At 36.3% G+C, this 20,852-nt stretch overlaps 1 protein-coding gene across 1 annotated transcript in view; it reads right to left on the bottom strand.

Annotated features, from left to right (window-relative positions):
- The window catches only part of UTP20 (UTP20, small subunit (SSU) processome component, homolog (yeast)), a 97,264-nt gene that overhangs the window by 20,400 nt on the left and 56,012 nt on the right, over nt 1-20,852 (bottom strand). The window contains 17 exon segments of the mRNA XM_012650240.1: nt 3-62; nt 1,071-1,227; nt 1,456-1,595; nt 2,639-2,922; nt 6,639-6,721; nt 7,350-7,489; nt 9,029-9,166; nt 9,606-9,746; nt 10,085-10,240; nt 11,267-11,419; nt 11,523-11,573; nt 11,771-11,914; nt 13,102-13,189; nt 14,436-14,580; nt 15,987-16,213; nt 19,567-19,646; nt 20,303-20,446. Coding sequence (XP_012505694.1) covers nt 3-62; nt 1,071-1,227; nt 1,456-1,595; nt 2,639-2,922; nt 6,639-6,721; nt 7,350-7,489; nt 9,029-9,166; nt 9,606-9,746; nt 10,085-10,240; nt 11,267-11,419; nt 11,523-11,573; nt 11,771-11,914; nt 13,102-13,189; nt 14,436-14,580; nt 15,987-16,213; nt 19,567-19,646; nt 20,303-20,446 — 2,331 coding nt within the window.

Genomic DNA, 20,852 nt, shown 5'->3' with positions numbered 1-20,852 from the left:
ACTTGCAGCTTGTTGGTGAGGCCTTGTAGCAACATATAAACAGTGAAAGTCAGCACGTGGACCTAAAATAAGATGCACATTAAGAATATAAATGGTTAGGAACACCACACTAGAAAAATGTAAGATCTAGGCAGTACTGCAAAGAGAGCACTCAGTTTACATGTCTGGTATTGCCAGAAGCTTTGATAAATGACACATACTTCTATTACTACCTAAATCCTTTGACCAAATGATCACTCTGTACAAAAGATGTTCAGAAACACATTACCATGCTTAGGATTTACTGTGACTAAACCAGGCCAATGATTTATGAAGAAAGGCACAAGAGTCTTGAGCTTTTAAAAAACCAACTAGTGATTTAAGGAGCTTGCCAATGCTGAGTATAATCGTAGCTGGTACATAAAGTGTTATGAAGGAAACACATAAGTTTTTGCCCCCAATAGCAACCCAGCTCACATTTACTGACAGCTTACTGTATTAATACCTTACACATATTAGACCAGTGATGCCTCACCCACCCAGTGTATGGTGTAGGTGCTGTATTATCAGCGTTTTTCAGGGGAGGACACTGAGGCACAAGGAAGTGATGGGCAGGAGGTGGTAGAGTCAGGATTATGAACCAGAGCCCAGTTCTGCATCGCTATGCTACGCTGCCCCTCAAGCTTTTTATATTCTTTATGCTGCTTCTAGTGCCATAAAATTATCATGGTAAATATCAGCCAATAATCATAGGCTAAGGAAACACACTTATTTGTCAATCCGTAGACTGGATCGTAAAGGCATAGTTTCTTATGTACCTACTTATGATCTTTATTTTTATATACAGATGGTCCTGACTTACAGTGGTTCAATTTATGATTTTTTGACTTTATGATGGGTTTATTGGGACATAACCCCACCATAAAGTGGAGAAACATTTGTATTTAAAATGTTTGCTGTGAGCTTTATATAATTTTTAAAAATCGTTTTTTTTATTTTGGTGAGGGGCTCTTGAAGTGACTTATAGTATTTAAGCTGCAAATATGTGAACTCCTATCCAACTTGAATATAAAGCACATGAGGCAATTTACCTGGTATCCACGGACAAGGGTAGTCTGTAATTCTTTTAAAACATATTGTAGGAAGTGTACACCCAAATCTTCTATTATTTTTGCAAGAGTGCTGCGTGCAATGTCTCTAATTTCCTGTGCTCTGTTCTTGAGGAGAGCACACACTTTCAGCAAAATACTACAAAATGAGAAGTTGAAAAATGACTAATCAAATAAACAAGCAAATAAACATATAAATATCCTTTTGTATCTTAATTACTCATAACTCAAATTTCCTAGTTAGGATTCTAAACCACAGCAAATTGTGACAGCACTTCTCTTCCTGACAAAAGATATTTAAAAGCGAGGAAGAAAAGAACCAACTTTTGAGTTTCGCTGAACTTTTCTAATTTGCCACACAACATACCTCGGCAGATTAGCTTCCATAACTTCTGGTGGAAGGGACTGCATTAGTTTAACCACAGCAAAAGCTAAAGGAACTCGAACCACTTCCTCATCATTCACAACCTTCGACTTGATCAGCTTGTGTTCTTCTTCCCTTTTAGTCTGTAAGAAAACTTAGGGTTAAACTTAAACCAAAATGAAAATAAATGGATCAAGGACCTACCAGCACTCCAAACTTGCATTTGAAAGATAAGCTCTTTTTGTAGATCTTTAGCCCATTTCTGAGTTTGGTGTCTTTAAAAACAAACTAAATTGTGTAATTTGAGAATACACCTCTAAAAATTATAAAAATAATAGAAATACAGATGTCCCATTTTTCAAAAGACTCACCAGAAAAACATAAAGCCAACTTTTCACTGATGTGGGTTAAGACTGCTGTGAAGTACAGAAAACTCACATAAAATATGTGTCAATTGGGGCTTTCAAGTGTTTGAGTGACACTGTTGGTATATAATAAATGAAGTGCCTCAAATAAAGAAGGTTTATTTACAAATATACAAAACGACCAAGTCAATATTTTTACATCAGGGGTTGACAAACTTTTTCTGTAAAGGGTCAGATAGTATTTTTGGCTTTATGGTCTCTGATAAAGTCACTCAACTCTACTATTGTAATGAAAAAGCAGAATTAGACACTATGTAAATGAATGGGTATGAATGTGTTCTGATAAAACTTCATTTACAAAATAGGCTTCAGGCTAAATTTAGCCCATGGGCCACAGTTTGCTAGCCCATGTTTTATGCTGAGAACGAAAGGAAAAGGCTTTCTCTTCATGAGAATGCACTGCTAAATGTTATCCCTGTTACCGGGGAAAGATGAATTGTGACTAGTAAAGAAGTGGCCAAGAAGTAGAAAAGAGAAACATACTCTAATTTTTAATTACATTTTTTTGGACATAGTAGTCTCTTACCATCTACTTTGGAGACAGTAAAGTATGTATCTACCATATCAAAATGATAAAGGACAATTACTGCCTAGCTGCAGGAGGAGATGAGCCTAAAGTTGACGAGCTAAGAGAAGGGAGGTGAACTGTGATAAAAGGAAGTCCAAACGATGAAGACAAATCGTTAAGAGCCTCAGTCTGACAGGTCCCCACCAACACCCGAGTTCACACAGATCTGTTGGGCCCCAAACAGAATTATTACCGTGGATGCAAGGCATTTATGTAGCCTAGGCAGAATATCCCCAGTTATGGTCCCTTGGATATTTTTAATTGTCCTCTCCAATTCTTCTTTATTCCGAGGCAGGAAAGAGACAGACTTTGTGACACACTCGGATTCCTTAGCTGTCCCTTCAGAATTAGCTGGATCAGCGTTTCCCAGTTCTTCACTGTCTGACAAACTCTTACATGTATTTTCCTTCTCTTCCTCGCCCGTGTGCTCTAATTCCATGGCTTCATGTTCTGGTAACTCAATCACTTCAATTGTGTCTGCGTTTAATGAACAACAGAAGTCACATCAAATGAGGAAACAACACAGTTGTGGTAAATAGTCTTTCCCGCTGAAATCCAACTTTCAATAGAAAATAGCTAATCACCAGCTGTGGGCAGGCAAGGTAAAGGCTGAGGAAACAGCAGTAAATGAGAGGGCTATGGTTACTGCTTTCTCACAGTGTAGGGCCTAATGAGAGACAAAGACAAATAAACTGCCAATTATTTAATATAAAATAACGTGGAACAGCAAGTGCAGGGTAACGTGGGAACGCACAGGGAGGCTGGGGTCAGGAAGGTCTTAACCAAAGAAAGCTTCCAAAGTCCTGTGGCTGGAGAAAGTTTCCAAAAGCAAAAACCTGCATTCATGGGCATGAAAATCATAATGGTGGCCAACAGTTCCTAAGCAGAAATGTCCCTTATTCTAGGATTCAGCTTATTAAAGAAAATTAGGCAGCACAGTGTTGCGGGTTAAGTCCAGACCAGACTCAGCCAACAAACCCTGTAACCATGGTCAATTCACTCAACCCTAATGGGCTCTGGCTTCTTCACAGGTAAAATGGAGATGGCACCTACCTTGCAAGGCTATTATGAGGACTAAATGAGATAAGGTTTATAATTGCCTAAAATATGTGTCTGACACGTCACTGACTTTCAAAAAATGGTAGCTATTAGTCTTTATTTCACTTACTGGCTTTGGGAAAGTTACTTTGTGTCTGAACCTCAGTTTTTCACATCAAAAATATGAGGTAAGCAACACTAAGGTCCTTTTCTTTTCTTTTTTATTTTTTTTTTGAGACAGAGTCTCACTCTACTGCCCTGAGCAGAGTGCCGTGGCGTCAGCCTAGCTCACAGCAGCCTCAAACTCCTGGGCTCAAGCAATCCTTCTGCCTCAGCCTCCCAAGTAACTGGGATTACAGGTATGTGCCACCATGCCCGGCTAATTTTTTCTATATATTTTTAGTTGTCCAGATCATTTCTTTCTATTTTTTTTAGTAGAGACGGAGTCTCGCTCTTGCTCAGGCTGGTCTCAAACTCCTGAGCTCAAATGATCCTCCCGCCTCGGTCTCCCAGAGTGCTAGGATTACAGGCGTGAGCCACCGCGCCCGGCAGGTCCTTGTAATGTTCTTCATGAGGACAAATGAGGTAAGGTCTATAAAAGCTCAGTCTATAGTAGGTGCCCAATAAATGTTTCAAACTTCATTGTTCTCCGTGTCAATGAATTTATTTTCCCTTTCCTTAAAAAGACCACTATCCTCTTTGACTCACCATATCATTTTTGTTGACCAATTTTTACTAATATGCAGAATCAAGAACTAGCAAATGAAAACTCTTAATTCAATATCATATAGAACAACAATTCAGTGATGCTCCTTTACCCTCATCCTAAAGGACAATGCTCTACCCTGGCTTGGTCCAGCTCTGACTCAGGTTAATTTAGGGGACTGCTGGTAACTAGTAGTAACTAGCAGGTCGGGCTCCTGTTGCATCATAATGTGATGGCTGCTCTTTCATGCTGCTTTGCCAGTATGTGATATGAGTGGTATAGAAGAGGTTAACTATGGAGGAAAATGAAGGGAGAAGAGATGTTTTGAGGGGCAGGAGCCCGTACAGTGGTAAGTTGATGATGGTAGAGGTAGAAGATTTTTTTTTTGTCCAGCACCTCCCTGGAAGCTACCATTATTCCTCACAGCTACCTGAAACCCAAGGTCAGCAATGCCTGGAGAATGTAATTGCATAGATGAGATGAATCTAATCCAAGGGAGAGAAGTATCCCCATTGAGTTCCCTAGTGCTTCAGACAGTAAGAATCAGCCTTTGCTGGTAAGACTGCTTATCTGACACCCTGACCAGGCAGGTTAGGCTTAATCACAACTATGCCTCATATAAGATGTTAAAAAAAAGTTGTCTCTAAAACAACAAAAATATGTATCTCCCTTACAGCATTAATAAAATATCCCAGTGCAATCTTTCTCAGGGACAAAATAATTTACTAGAAGAAAAAATAAAATTTGAATATTGTGAAATATCACAAGGAGTTGGCAATTGTTTTCATAAGTGAATTCGGACAGCTATTAAATGGAGATATCAACAGCACAGGATCAATGAAACAGCATGTAAGAGAGCAACACTCAGGTGGAACACATATGTTATGTGGGACAGAGAGCACACCCAGATTTCGGTTACCTTGTTGAATATATCATACCATATGAATTTGGACACCACTAAACTTTGATAATTTGAGCTAGTTTAGAATAAGTACTATATTACCTTAGAAGAAATAGTTAAGGAAATTAAATGTTTTTAAACATTTATGTTTATGCAAAGTTGCAAAATATAAATTCAACTGACTAAAGAAAACAATGCAAACTGAAGGCCAGAATATTTCTGCACCTTTAGCCAAAATAAATAGGACAAATAGGCCTATTGAGTGTTCAATCTTTCTTTGTTTTTCTGTGCTGACTAGAACCTCGAGTTCAATGTTCACTATTAAGTAGCAGTAGTAGGTATTTTCATCTTATTCTGGTTTTAAAGCAAAGGCTGTTAATCCTCTACCACTGAGTATGATGTTGTATTAGGTTTTTTAAAGACATCATTTAACAGGTTAAGAAAATTTGTCTATTCTTTTGTTAGATATTCATTCTTTATCATCAGTAGACACTAAATTTAATCAGATAGTTTCCCTGCATCTACCTAGATGATCATATGTTTTTTACATGTTAATGTGTGAAATTCCATTAACTAATTATCCAATATTGAACCCACCTTACATTCCTGGAATAAACCAAAACACGGGTATGTTTTTAAATGCTTTTATTGATTGTGGGATTTGATTAGCAAATATTTGGCTTAAGATTTTTTATCTATATTAATGCATGAGACTGGTTACAGTGTCTGTCAGCTTTTGGTATGCAGTTATACCAACTTTATGAGTTAGTGGGTGCTTCCTCTTTTCCCATCATCTGAAATAGCTGGTATAAGGTTGAAATCATCCATTCCTTAAATGTTTGTAAAACTTGCCTATAAAACACTCTGTGCCTCGTGTTTTCATCAGGAGATGTTTAACTGCAGATTCAATTTCTTTAAAGGTTAGAGATTCATTAGGATTTTTTGTTATCTTCTAAAGTCAATTTTTATATTACATTTTCTAAGAATTTGCACATCTCACTCACATATTCAAATTTATAAAAGCAAAGATCATATTATTTTACCTTTGTCATTTAATTGTGACCCTTTCTAATTCCTAATCTTATTTATTATGCCTTCTATTAATATTTTTATGGATCACTCTTGTCAGGCATTTGCCAGTTTGTAATCTTTTCAAATATCTATTTTTAACTTTGTTGATCTTTTCTATTATATCCAGTTTATATTTTATTATTGCTGCTCTAATTTTTATTATTTCTTTTATTAAATTTTCTTTGCATTCATTGCTTAATGCTCTTTCCACACAAGGCAATAAAATTGGATTTCTATGTAAATAATCTACGGCTCAGATTTTTTTCACTAATACAATTCAGAATGGCCTTCTCTATATAGTTAAATAGGTTTTACAAGAATACTTAAATCATTCATTTTAGCTTCCTTCTGACTCATTAGTCACTGCTATAAGAGCAGAAAAGAGGAATAAGTTGAATTTTGCCATCTTTAATTCACTATCATAAATTATCTCAGAATAAAAAGGAAATCTAGTTTAAGAAACTTTTATACACTTACTTTCTTCATTCTGCATTTTTCCCATTTGTTCTTCGAGAGTTTTGTGGTCAAAGTGGAATGCTTCTAACACTATTACTAGCAAACTGTTCAAAAAGAAAAGGTACACAAAAATGTTCATTTGATGATTATCAATATCCTTTGATCGTTTGACTACTAAAAGGAGGAGAAATTTTCCAAGTTCATTTTTGTTGGTATTAAAAAAGAAATAAAAAAGGAGAGGAAATTTAAAGTCTAATAGACATTAAAATTATTTTTATCAGTATTTTTGACTTTAACACACTAACTGCCATGTGAGTTGTATTTAACTCACATTAGTTTTGAGTCCAGGGCCTTGTGAAGCATATGTAACTCATATGTCTCTTTATCTTGGGAGCCGTGTGAACCAGTTTTCAAGTTGCATATAACTCATGCACAGAAAACGACAAAAAATAACACATTTTTCATTAAATTAGAAAGGATCGTTTTGTTTTTGAAGTCTTTATTCTATTTTCATAAAACTCTGTGGCCTCAGGGAAACTTTTTTTTTCTAGTGTGGCAGTCAGTGTGTTAACAAGCATTAGCATAAACTCATTAGTAAAAGATCAAAGTAAATAAAATTATAGAAAGACTCATTCAGGAAATATTTTAAAAATTTTAAAAACAAAATAAAGTAAGAAACATTTAAAAATTGTTTAAAAATAAAACAAAAAAACCCACAAAAATTGACCATACCTGACACCCAACTTTTGATTGATCTGTCCAGTCTGTAAGACATGAATGAAATGTTTCAAATAATATATATATGCTGACCAAGAGAGATGTTTGCAAATGGCCCCAATAACCTCTGTGGCAGCAATGGTTATATTTTCATGCTGTAAAATAAATCAAGAGCGTCAATGCCAGAACAAGTATTTGCTAATAAAATACATGGCTAACTTGGTATATTAACATATTTTGGACTCTTTTCCACGCAGACCTCCTTGATGGGTTTAGGATTACATACAATGAATGAAGCAAATTCTGTGCACGAAAGTTGACAAATGTCAAAGACTAAAATATTGCACTACTTAGCAAGTGAAAGTACACTGCCTCAGAGACATCTCTTTCAGGCCATGATAGAGAACAGGGACTGGATTTACCTTTATACCTTAAGCTAGAAAAGCAGGCAAAATACATGAAATAAGAGTTTTCAGACTTTGGATATTAAACAGTGCAGGATAGTGATCTTTGAGAGAAACGAAACAAATGAAGTGAGCCTTACAACTGCCCCAATTTACTGCGTGGAAAGAATTGTTAGGTTGCAGCACAGGGAGGGAAACCCAAAGAGAGCCCAGTGGTCTCCTTGAGTTAAGGAGACAGAGTTGAGGTTATGGCAGCTGGAGTGCACAGGGCAGGTATCAGAGAGGAGAGCTACACGGGAGAAAGCTTCACAGAGACATTGCAGAAGAAAAGATCAGTAAATCTGAGCACACAGCAATAGAAAATGAAACAAAATAAAACCCAGAAAAAAATGAAACAAAACTAAACAATACAAAAACCTCAGTAAGTTATGGGACAACTCTTTGAGTGGCCTACTAAAATACACTGGAGTCTCCAAAGGCAAGAAGGGGACCCAAAAATATATTTAAAGAAATAATGGGCCAGGCGCAGCGGCTCACGCCTGTAATCCTAGCACTCTAGGAGGCCGAGGCGGGAGGATCGTTTGAGCTCAGGAGTTCGAGACCAGCCTGAGCAAGAGCGAGACCCAGTCTCTACTAAAAATAGAAAGAAATTAATCGAATGACTAAAAATATATAGATAAAATTAGGCGGGCATGGTGGCGCATGCCTGTAGTCCCAGCTACTCGGGAGGCTGAGGCAGAAGGATTGCTTGAGCCCAGAGAGTTTGAGGTTGCTGTGAGCTAGGCTGATGCCACGGCACTCTAGCTTGGGCAAGAGTGAGACTCTGTCTCCAAAAAAAAAAAAAAGAAATAATGGCTGAAAATTTCCAAGTTTAATAAAAACTACACATCTACAAATTCAAGAAACTCAATGAATCCCAAGCACAAGAATCATAAAGGAAACTACACTAAGGCACATCATAAACAAATGGCAATAAAGAGAAATTTTTAAAAGCAGTAAAAAAAATATGTACATATATTATATTCAGGGGAACAAAGTTAGGAATAACTTCTCATTGGAAACAGTATAAGCCAAAAGACAGCAGAGCAACATCTTTAAAGTCCTGAAAGGAAAAAAACCAACAACCAACCTGTCAATCTAGAATCTATACCCAGTATAGATTTTTTAGAACTATGCTAAGTTTCTAATTATGGTGACAACATCAATATGGATGTCACCAACTCCAGCTACATTTTGGCAAAATGTGCCATGGTATGGGTTGTTTATTGATTTCTAGATCTAATGCCCTACCTTGAGCATTTTCTCATCAAAAACTGGAGTCATGGCATAAGGCATGATGTAATTCTGAAGAGATTTAGAGGACAGAATAACTTTGCCTTCCATTAGTTGTTTTGACAGTTTCTTCAAGGCTCTTGCTCTTCTGTGGATCTACGAGTTAGATAAAATATGAATCAGTTACTGAATAATCTCACCTACAACCAGCTCCATTTCAGTATCATATTCTTTTTCCATGAAAAGATTAAAGGAGTGAAACACAGTCCACGTGTCATATGAGCAAACACCTGTGTCTTGATTTGCGTCCAGAGACATAATCCACAGCATTTGTTTAACAATGGACCCAAAGCATTTAAACGTCTTAGGAAAAGGCAGGGAAAGGTGACACTACTATTAATTGTGGTTTGTGACACCACCAAAGAATGAGACTCCAGGAAATGATCATCTTACATGCAAATCTGACTGATGATCATGAAGACCAAAATGAGAAGCTTAAGCCTTTCGGAAAAGTTAAAATATGTCTTTCCAAATGAGGCAGAATTGTTCGAGATGCCTATTTTGTATGCAGGAAAAAGCAGAATTGTTATCTAACCTGAATATGCTTCATGTTCTCAAAGAAGTCCATTTCCGGATCATGGTAATGAGTCAGCTGTACCAAGTCTTTAAATTCCAGTTGATTTGGAAAGGTTTGAATTAAACAGGAAAGTATCGTGGTATAATCCTGTTGAATACTCTGCAAATATCAAGTGGAGAAAATAAATATTTTTATTTTAAAAAGAGTTTCCTTCCTAGATAATATGAAGAAACACAGAAAAAAAAAAGACATAAAATTCTTTAAAAGTAAAATATTTCCATTGTTAAAAATAAAACAAAAACAACTACATAAAATCAAAAGTGACTGCTCTCCTTTCTAGTCTCCTTTCTAGTTTGGCGACTATTTAAACAATCAAGTATTTTACCAAAATGTACTAAGTTGGATTGCTTTTCTACACAACAATAGCTAGCAGAAGTAGGGAAACAAAACAAAACATAACCTCAGATAGTAGTGCTTAAAAGACAAAGTTACAATACCTCTGTCTGGCTCTTCAACCCTTTCCTCAGTTTCTCCAGGAGTGAACGATGAATGATTTCTCTGTATTCCTTCTCTGTGGCATTCAAGGTAGCTAGCTTTTTAATGATACTCATCAAACACATACTGGCATTATCACTTAAAGACATATCTCCTAACTGGAGACAAGAAAAAAGTCCGAGTTATTCTACATAATAACTACAGCATGGGATATTATTTCCTAATGCAATCATCTACAGAATTCTGTCACTGCGCTGTGTGAAAATCCCTACTGAGAAAGGCCCCATAAAAAATATACGGTTGTGAAGAATATAATGCTGTAAATGATTTTGAAAAAAATCATGCTTACTGAGAAGTGTCATCTCATTTTAGAAGTACTATGAAATGTACTTGTTAATTAGTTCTACTTCCCAAAGCAAGCAGAATGAAAGGTTCACTAATGTCAGTTTTTCAGTATTCAATATCAGGTCATTACTGAAAAGGACAGAGTTGGCTGGTGTAATTCTGGTTAGTTGCCCCAGAATTCCTGGTTTGAGTAATATAAGTAGTGAGTGTAGAGAAGATATTCCCACACCAGCCAACCAAGCAGTCAGTGACTTGGAATTCCTTGTGTTGAAATTTGGCATAATATATGAAGGATGAGTCTCAAATGGGGAGATTTTTTTTTTATATATTACATAATCCTTAATATAAGATGAGTAACTAAAAGATGCCACAAAGAGATTACTGATGCTACTACATGGTTAACGATAACAAAGGGTTTCATCTTCCCCATTTTTGGATTTTAATTCAGTTCAGCAACATGGCACTTAATATAATCCAAACATCTTTTATTTCTACCATATCTTCAATAAAAAAGGTTAAACTTTCAAGTAATATTAACTTTAAAAAACTGAGATATAATTGACATACCATAAAATCCACCCATTCAAAAAGTTTATAATTCAATGGTTTCTAGTATATTCAAAAAGTTGTGCAACCATCACTACTATCTAATTTCAGAACATTCCCATCACCTTCAAAAGAAACCTGACCCCCATCAAAAAAGTCACTCCCCATTCCTCCCTCCCTGTAGCCTTTGGTAATCACTAATTAACTTTCTGTCTCTATATATTTCCCTATTCTAATACGTAACTGTTTAATTTTTCGAAGTGCTTCCAGATAATTTTTGCTATAAAACCTACCTCCAGATTATAGAAACAATTATGCATAACTGGAATCAGGTAGTTAATGTCTATGATCTGCATTTCTTTAATGTAAGACGTGATGGTCTGGAAGGTCTCGAAGCGAACATCAAAGTTGATATCATCAAGATGTCTTTGATCGAAGGCGTTAAGCTACAAGAAATGCCATTGAAATGACGCAACTGAACACATATAAATCTTAAATGCATAAAAACGATGGTACTTTTGAAGCCAAAGAGAAATCTTCCTTTCTTACCTTGACAACATCAGTAATATATTTTAATCCACTCTCAAAATCAGAAAGAGTCTAAAAGGAAGGAAAACAGTACATTTATCAGTAAATAAAATCTTAACTTTTCTGCCCTCCTCCCCTCAGCACCTGGCCCCCACTCAAATTCATATAAAACTTCATATTGGCACAAAGAAAGCCATTAATATGCTTTACATGTCATAGTTATCTTTTAAAGAAAAGGGTAATTTGGAGTAAAAAGAAATATTACAGACCTGGAAAACAGTGCAAAGCAATTGTCTTGACAATTTGTTCTTAATAACTGAGAAGAGTTTTGCTATAGGCTTGAGGAAGCTTGTAGGGTCCACGCAATGCTTTAACAAGTTTTGTATTGTCACTAGAATATCAACCTCTGTATCCTTCAGAATATTAAGAGAAATCATATTTCAGTAATTTATAAAACTGGTCAACTTATACCTCAATATATTATAGCACAGAAAATAATTATGGATAAGAAGTAAAAGTAGTAATTGGAAAAATTATTTCATAGTCTTATAAAAGGTTTTGGCATTTTAACTTAACATAAAACCCACAATAATGTGCATAACAGTTTCTTCTTTAATTCTAATAAGAGAATATACATGATTTTGAAACATAATTTCTTCTATTGCATAATCAAAAAAGAGCCCCCAAAACGAACTTGCTGAAGAAAAGTACAGTCATCTCTCGGTAGCCAAGCGGGACTGGTTTCAGGACTCTCACACATACCAAACACCAAAGATGCTCAAGTCCCTTATACAAAACAGCACAGTCTTTACATATAGCCTATGTACACCCTCCTGTATACTTTAAATCATCTCTCGATTACTTATAATACCTAATACAATGTAAATGCTATGTAAATAGTTGTTATACTGTATTTTTAAAACTTGTATTATTTTTTTTATTGGTTTCCCAAAATATTTTCAATCCACGGTTGGTTGAATCCACGAATGCTGAACCCGTGGATATAGGGAGCCAACTATACACTTCTAGTTGTCTACTGATCGCTGGTTGTCTAAACTGAACTACTATGTGGTAAGAAATGTTCAGTGTCACTACATTATAAAGGAGCTTGAGCTACTGGAGGACTCTTAAGATTGCACTAGGGTTTGAAAATCACATCAGAAACTCTTAGGCGCTTCCGAATATTAAAAGTTAGGTTTTCATTCAGTTTTGCCACTGTGATCCATAGTTAAGATTATACAATGCACTTCTTGGGCTTCAAGTTTGTTATTGATTAAAAGTGAGAGAGAGAAAAAAAAATCCTGAAATGAATCAGAAGCTAAACAAAGGAGACAAAGGGGCTAACACTTTTACTGTTGTATTAGATGATGGTAGATGATGATGTCTCCACCTTCTTTCCTATTCTAGAAACTTCTGGACATTCCTATTTCAGTTTCGATTTTTTTCCTCAATTTCTAGCTTTTTATTTCTGTATAAAGTCTTTTAAGTTTTTCTGGGACAAATGCATCACAGAATCTAACCAGTAAAATCGCTGCACACAAACAAACCTAGCGATAAAGTGCCATTCCAAAGACAAAGTAAACATCCTATGGGTTTGTACCTCAGCAATATTGCCACGGTGGAGGAAAGGAAGGAGAAGTGTAATGAGTAGAGAACTTTGCTCTTTGTCTTTCATAAACTTGCTGATCCTAAAGAAGGAAAAAATAGATATGTAAGGAAGACATACAAGCTAAGAGTATTTCTCTAAGAAGTTAAACCTTTTGTAGAAAAACGTCAGTGCCTAAGGACACAGCTTTAACATTCCAGTACACAGGAAGCTTAAGCATTTGTGTATGTATACAAAGTGTAACTCTGCTATTTAGCAGTGCTCATCCTTACTCCTCTCCAGCATCAAGCTCATAGCTACTACTCTACTTCTTTTGCAGTGTCTGATTGCGTAAGTGGGTTACAGTGAACTCTAGTGCTATAATCCCACAATTAGTAACTTTTTATTTCGCAAAGAAATGACACTTTTAAGTGCCAATACTGAAGGTTTTATGTACGGTACCCAGGATAGCCCTGTGATGTAGAAATCATTAGCCCTGTTCTGCCCAGAGAAAAACAGAAACTCAGCAAAGCTGATGTCACACAGCTAGGAAAAGTAGAACAGGTCTTTTGAACTCTGGTCTTTCTGGTACCTAACCTCCTCTCACCATCTTTCTATTACCACATAGCCTGTGATAAAATTTAATTAGTGTATTTAACATAGTTTCTCATTCTATATAACTTAAAAATATAACAGTATAAATAAAACATGGCAAAGAAGTTTCTAGAAGATTCTAATATATAATTTTTTGTTGATGTTGTAGAAAGTTAACAGAAAAAATAAATTTCAACAACTAAGCCCTGTAATGGTCAATTTAAAATTTAAGATAGAATTGTTTCTTGCACTCAGGTTTACCAATCTTATCATTTACAGAAATCACAATTATATACTATTAGGCCTATTGCCAAATAGACTCTTTAAAAAGTATAAAGCCTTGCAAAATCTCCTTCACTCTTAAAAAACAAATAAAACAATCTTCTCTTTTAATCATTTTCATCAATTAAACTAAAAAGCAAAAACACTATGTGATCCCACAAAATTCAAAATTTTAACTAAAGAAAATATGCAAAGGCTAAACAAGCAAATCTATTAGTCTACTTCAGGATTTTGAAAAATCTGTTCCTTTAATATAATTAAATGAAGGTACATGCCATAAAAGGTTTCTAATTATTCCAGCAGAGAAAGAAAATTCTGCATTAACTTCGAAGTGGAGGCCATTTAAGATACTGAAAATCTTTTTAGCTTCTTATTACCAGGCTCAAACAACTAAAAAAACAAGGTAACATTTTTCAAAAAACATGAAAACCAAGGATGGTAATGTTATCTTTAAGTATCAATATGTCACTTACTTTGAAAGAATGCCAAGTTCTTTACTGACTTGTGCTCTATTCTTTTTCTTTTTCACCTTTTCTGCACTTATTGTGGTTTTGCTGAGATACTGAAGAATTGCAGGTACATGAGGTAGAATTAATCTTCCTCCTATTGTGATAGACTCTAAAATAGAGTGATTAATGTTTTGATGTTAATATACTCTCTTAAAGCATAATTGTACAATACCTTCACGATGATAAATAAGGAAAGCACTTCACTATTAATACTATGAACATTTACTTAAATTTCAACTCTGAAGATTAAGTAACTTTCTTCTTACTCTAAACAGCTATATCACTAGCTAAATTAAAAACTTATATGAGGGCCGGGCGTGGTGGCTCACGCCTGTAATCCTAGCACTCTGGGAGGCCGAGGCGGGTGGATTGTTTGAGCTCAGGAGTTCGAAACTAGCCTGAGCAAGAGCGAGACCCTGTCTCTACTAAAAATAGAAAGAAATTAATCAGACAACCAAAAATATATAGAAAAAATTAGCCGGGCATGGTGGCGCATGCCTGTAGTCCCACTACTCGGGAGGCTGAGGCAGTAGGATCGCTTGAGCCCAGGAGTTTCAGGTTGCTGTGAGCTAGGCTGACGCCATGGCACTCACTTTAGCCTGGGCAAAAGAGTGAGACTTTGTCTCAAAAAAAAAAAAAAAACTTATATGAGACCCCTGAGGCTTTATTTAAACCATTTTTGGTAACACTAAGGGAAACTGTTGGGATAAGATAGTAAGCAGAATTCAGAGACATGACAGGAGAAATCATTTAATAATTTCCTGAAGGATAGTTGAGACTTCCTGGAGAGTAATCAGCATTTCCATAAACGCAAAGAAAATTCAGTTTATATAAATTAGTATTAATTCCCAGAGAAAAGAAATCTATAAGCATAAGCTACTGCTTCTTTTTTCTTTTTTTAAGACAGGGTCTTGTACTCACCATCAAATTGGTACTAACTGATCAACACTAGGTTGATCACATGGCAGAAATACTCTCTAGGGATTAGGGGGATGGGGGGGCAAATCTACAACTAAAGGACACGGGGAGCACTAAAGGGAGGGAAGGGCATGCCTTTGGGCGAGGCAAAGACATAAAGTGTAACTACAATGTTTGTACCCTCACAAAACCCTGGAATAATTAAAAAAAAAAAAAAAAAAGACAGGGTCTTGCTCTGTCACCTAGGCTGGAGTCCAGTGGCGTAATCATAGCTCACTACAACCTCAAACTCCTGGGCTCAAGCAATGTTTCTGCCTCAGCCTCCCAAGTAGCTAGGACTACAGCCATGCACCACCACACCCAATTAGTTTTTTTTCTTTGGTGGGATAGAGATAGGGTCTTGCTATGTTGCCCAGGCTGGTCTCAAACTTCTGGACTCAAGCGATCCTCCTGCTTCGGCCTCCCAAAGTGAGATTACAGATGTGAGCCACCATGCCCAGCAGCATAAGCTACTAAGAAAGTCAAATTCTATTGACTTTTTCTTTTCTGAGATAACAACTGCTACCTTAAAGGCATTTGTTTTATTGGCATACATACCATCTGCATTTTCTGCTATGTCAGGGTATATGCATCCAGTTACTGACAAGCTCAAAACTGTTTCTGTAGGCTCAAAATCTGGAAGGTTAAGAAGGTCATCGACTATATCCATTACAATACTGGCCGTGGCATCAGAGAGATTCTTTGCTGAGAGAATCGCAAAAACGTTGGTCAAGATATCACATTCTGGGTAACCAGGCTTCTGTTTGGCCAGAAAAGGGAAGTATCTGCAAGAAAAAACATTATCATAATCATCTTATTTCTCAATATGTTTATTTCTAAAAACACGTCCATATGAATTTTCACATGAGTTTAACAAATATATATGTATATGTGTGTGTTTATGAACATTAATAAGATTACTCAAAAGGGGAATTACTTTAAAATCTAAAATTTGATGGATAATAATTCTAAGCACCTTAGAAACATGATTTAGGTGCTTTATGTATATTTTTCGTTTAATCTTTAAAACATCTCTGTGAGTTAGTATCATTATCCACACATTACAGATGAGACTCGTCCAAAGTCACTGAGCTAAGTGCTAGAGTTGAGATTTGAACCACAGTCTACCTCCAAAGCCTAAGCCCTTTCTAAAAGAAACTCAATGAAAACAGAATATTTTTCAATTATAAGCTTTCTAGAATGTGAATGTTTATATACTCATGTTTGTTCAACCAGGATATGCAATATTTAGAGATTAGGATCGTTTGTTAGGGGAGGGGGATGAATCCATCCCCAACAGTGAAAGACTCATAATAAAGATCTGAATATCCTTCCTAGTGGAAATGTACCAAGGGCAGGGAACACAAAGGTTTCCTGGGTAAATGAGCAGTTGTTTACAGTCAGAGATGTAATCCCAATAATTAGTAGAAAGGTCAAACTGAAAAAAATTCAGATAGTTTGGCTTTATCAGTGCATCATACTGGAAAAATGAAGTTAAGCACTTTAACACACTTGGCACTGACAAACTGACAGAGAAATTCTCATATTTATACACCTTTCCGATTGCACTAGAATGGAAAGGCTCCAAACAAGACACTTTACATGTTATCATCTCTATTATCAATGAGGTAAGTCTGTTATTATTTCCATTTTACAGGTGGTCAAACTGAGGCTCAGAGAGGCCAACTTTACCAAAAGAACACACAGTGGTTCTAGGATTTGAAGCTAGGTTTGTTGGCTTCAGAGACTTCTCTTAAGAGAGTCTATGTTGTTATGTTGTCTTTGAAATTTTTCTAGCAGAAAAGATAAGAGAGCTGCTTCCAACTGCTGGCAAAGTCCTAGCAAGAGCCCATTCAAATCCAATGCAACTCCCAAGTAACCAGACTGTTCTTGAACAATGGAACTTGATGCCACAGTACAATGGGCACGCTCCATGCTAAAGTGTATGGCTCAATCAGAAACTCCCATCACTCATTCAACATGCAATGAATATCAACTAAACACGGAGTAAGAGGTGTAACCCTCTGTGGAGGGAGGTACGATAATAAATGAGAAATGGTCTCTGCTCTCAAAGAACTTTAGGCAGATAAGTTATGAAGACAGGTGAGCACAATAAAGGCAGTATGTGACGACAGGGCCTTACAGGAGGGAAAGATCTCAGAAGAGGAAGAGACTGAACCATGATGGGGTCACGGTGGTTAGAACCAGAACAGTTAAGAAAGAGAGTGGCCAGGAACAGTTCCAGCTTATATTGGTTGTTTTCGCTTAATTATTTATTGCATCTCTTTTTATCTTCAGGAATATTTTAGTTTGGATAACAAATTATATGATCACCTTAGTTAATAAGTATGTTTTTGTTATCCTGAATTCACCTAATTTCTGAGAATTTAACCTTACTTGCAAGCTTCAAGATATGGCTATAATTCAGCTCTATCGGTATTTATACCAATACAAAGTAAAATGCTAGACTTCTCTATGGATGGAAAATTTGTTTGTTTTTTGAGACAGGGTCTCACTCTGTTGCCCAAGACGGAGTGCAGTGGTATAATCACAGCTTACTGCAGCCTTGAACTCCTGGGTTCAAGCAATCCTCCTGTCTTGGCCCCACCCCAGTAGCTGGAACTATAGGTATGCACTGCCCCATCTGTTTGATTTTTAAATTTTTTGTAGAGATGGGGTCTCACTATGTTGCGCAGGCTGGTTTAGAACTCCTGGCCTCAAGGGTTCCTCCCTCCTCGGCCTCCCAAAGTGCTTGGATCATAGGTGTGAGCCACTGTGCCTGGCTTGAACATCCGTTTTAATATCTGATCGATACCAAATAAACTGTAGCCATATTTCAAAATCTAAATTTATTTTTTACTGAAGAGTAACATTCGCATGGAGTGGTTCTAAAATATTCATTCATTAATTCTTCCACACACAACTACATATACATATCTATTGCTATGACGATCCCAAGGAAAGTCGATCCTTCTAGAAATTTCTTTTAGGTGAGTGGGGAAAAAAAGGTTCTGCTGCCTACCTCCTCTATTGCTATGTGGCTTCTATTTCCCCAGCCAAAAACTGAGAAATTGCAGAAAAGAATGAAGTGGAATCCAACAACGTAAATCTATACTTTGAATAAGGACCCAACTAACATAAAACAGAGTATCTGTTGTAAAGTATTCCTGGATGAAAATCCTTCATGGCTTATTTGCATAAAAATTACATGGTTATAAAACATGTAACTTCAAGTATGCCTATGAAGTGCTGCTTATAAATGTTCAGTGATTAAAAAAAAAAGATTTGAAATTGCTGTGTCAAATTGGGAAATAAGTGAAGAGCACTCACTTCCTACTAGTAAAATAAACAGGTTTTCCTGAGGAAGACAATGTCAAGGTTTTTGATTTCTTTTTAAAGACTAATGACATGGGAAAGTATTCATGATATAATGATACCTGAAAGAACAAAATCAAAAGCCAGTTATACAGTATGATCCTAATTTTGTAAGAAACCAAAGCTAGGATTTTAACATCATTGACTCAATAATAAAACCATTTCTGACCATGAGAGCTGTATGTATATTTAGATGGAGTTTTGCAAAGAATAGAAGACAATGGTCTAGAAAATCTACAAAGCCTGTGAAATTTTTCTGATTTTTAATCAGGAACAGGGAAAAAGACATAGAAGGCCAATTACAAGTCAGCTTTATCTTTAAGCAAGCATGAAGGAAACGGTCATGTTCATGTGATGACGTAACTACCTGGTATGCTTCACATTCTGTTTCTCCCTTTGTCAGGCCAAATCAAACTACTGACATAATCATTATAGATATTGGAAGCACATCCCTATCAATTCTAATACTTTTAATTGTCAAGTTTTAATCAAACTGTAAACATTGCAAAAATGTATTAGTTTTGATGTAAAAGTATTTTTCCTGAACCACACTATATATATTGTATAGTGACTTAATTTTCCTTTAAACTATGTATTGAGATCTTTCCACGCTTTTATTCAGCTGCCTCATTCTCTTTAACTGCACCTAAAGTAACTCACTTACAGAAAGACCTTAAGTTACATTATTAGCTCCCTAGACTAGTTTTGACTAGCTAAGTCTAAAACACTGCTCTTTTTAAAGGAAAAGAAAAAAAGGTTATACCTTGCATTTCTGCTCCAGATACTAATTAGTTTCAGCAGAGGAGTAGGAGAATACTGACTCTCAGATCCAAGCCTGTTGATCTAGAAGACATAAAAACAGAATACCAAATAAAAACATATATAAGAATTATAGAAAAAACACAAACAACAAGCAGAAAAAGCACAGAAATAACAGCAAAGGATGAAAAGCGAAGGGACAGTGATTAACATTTAAAGGACAGATTATGGAAAAAAATAAAACAATCCAAAATAGCAGCTACCCAGGAAAAATGGCAAAGGTGACACATGGAAATGCCAAGCGCTTGAAAGGAACCAGGCATTTTAGGTTTCAAATGGTCAGGAATGACTGAGAGTTCAAGCAGCTAGAAATATTTTCTAAAATCGAGTCTCTCCTATAGTCTTTAACCATACCAGTTATCATCACGTAGGGATTACAACCGGAGAAATCAAACACCTGTGTATTTTCCCTCATGCTTGTTAAAAGCCAGAGGCAATGTTATGTGAGGTGCTACAAAAGTTACAGTATATTTGCTTAGAGACACAATCGAATTGAAATTAGCCTTAAGTATAAATGCCATTGTATTGCAGAAACTAACTTGAGCTTCAGGTGACAGTGAAGGCAAAGAAAAGTGTCTAAAAACTTCCTGCATGTCCGGGTAGCAGATTATGTTATGAATTAATAATAAAGGAAGACAAGACAAAAGACGTCCGGGCAGAATGTAGAAATTAAGGTTTACCTGGGGCCAAACTGCACCATGAAACACGGCATCAATTTCTTCTGTTCTGAACTGATAGGATTCCCAATCCAAAAAGATATCTGTTACCATTTTGATTCCAAGACGTCTTAAATTTTTCAGTGGGTTAATAAATCTCAGCTGTATCTGTAAGACAACGATCTTCTAGTAAAAAAACCCCATATATATCATTTTTATCCCTGACTCTTCAGAGAGGCACTCTTGCTCAGATGGTTAAGAATAAAAGTGGAGATGCTGTTATTAAATCCTTTGACTTTGATTCACATGAGACCATCAACTGAGCAAGTTGTATCACTTTTCTCATTGAATAAGAAGGGAAAGCAAGCCTGGGCAACACAGTGAGACTCCATCTCCACAAAAAATTTAAAAATTAGCCAGGCATGGTAGCGCCGCTTGTAGTCCTAGCTACCATTGCTACTCGGGAGGCTGAGGCAGGAGGATGGCTTGAGCCCAGGAGTTCAGAGTTACAGTAAGCTATGATTGCACCACTGCACTCCAGCCTGGGCAACAGAGTGAGACCCTGTCTCTAAAA

The sequence above is a fragment of the Propithecus coquereli genome, unplaced genomic scaffold (assembly GCF_000956105.1).
Source record: "Propithecus coquereli isolate 6110/MARCELLA unplaced genomic scaffold, Pcoq_1.0 Scaffold316, whole genome shotgun sequence".
Classification (NCBI taxonomy): domain Eukaryota; kingdom Metazoa; phylum Chordata; class Mammalia; order Primates; family Indriidae; genus Propithecus; species Propithecus coquereli.
Note: the sequence above shows the minus strand (reverse complement) of the source record. Positions and strands in the feature narration are given on the sequence as shown.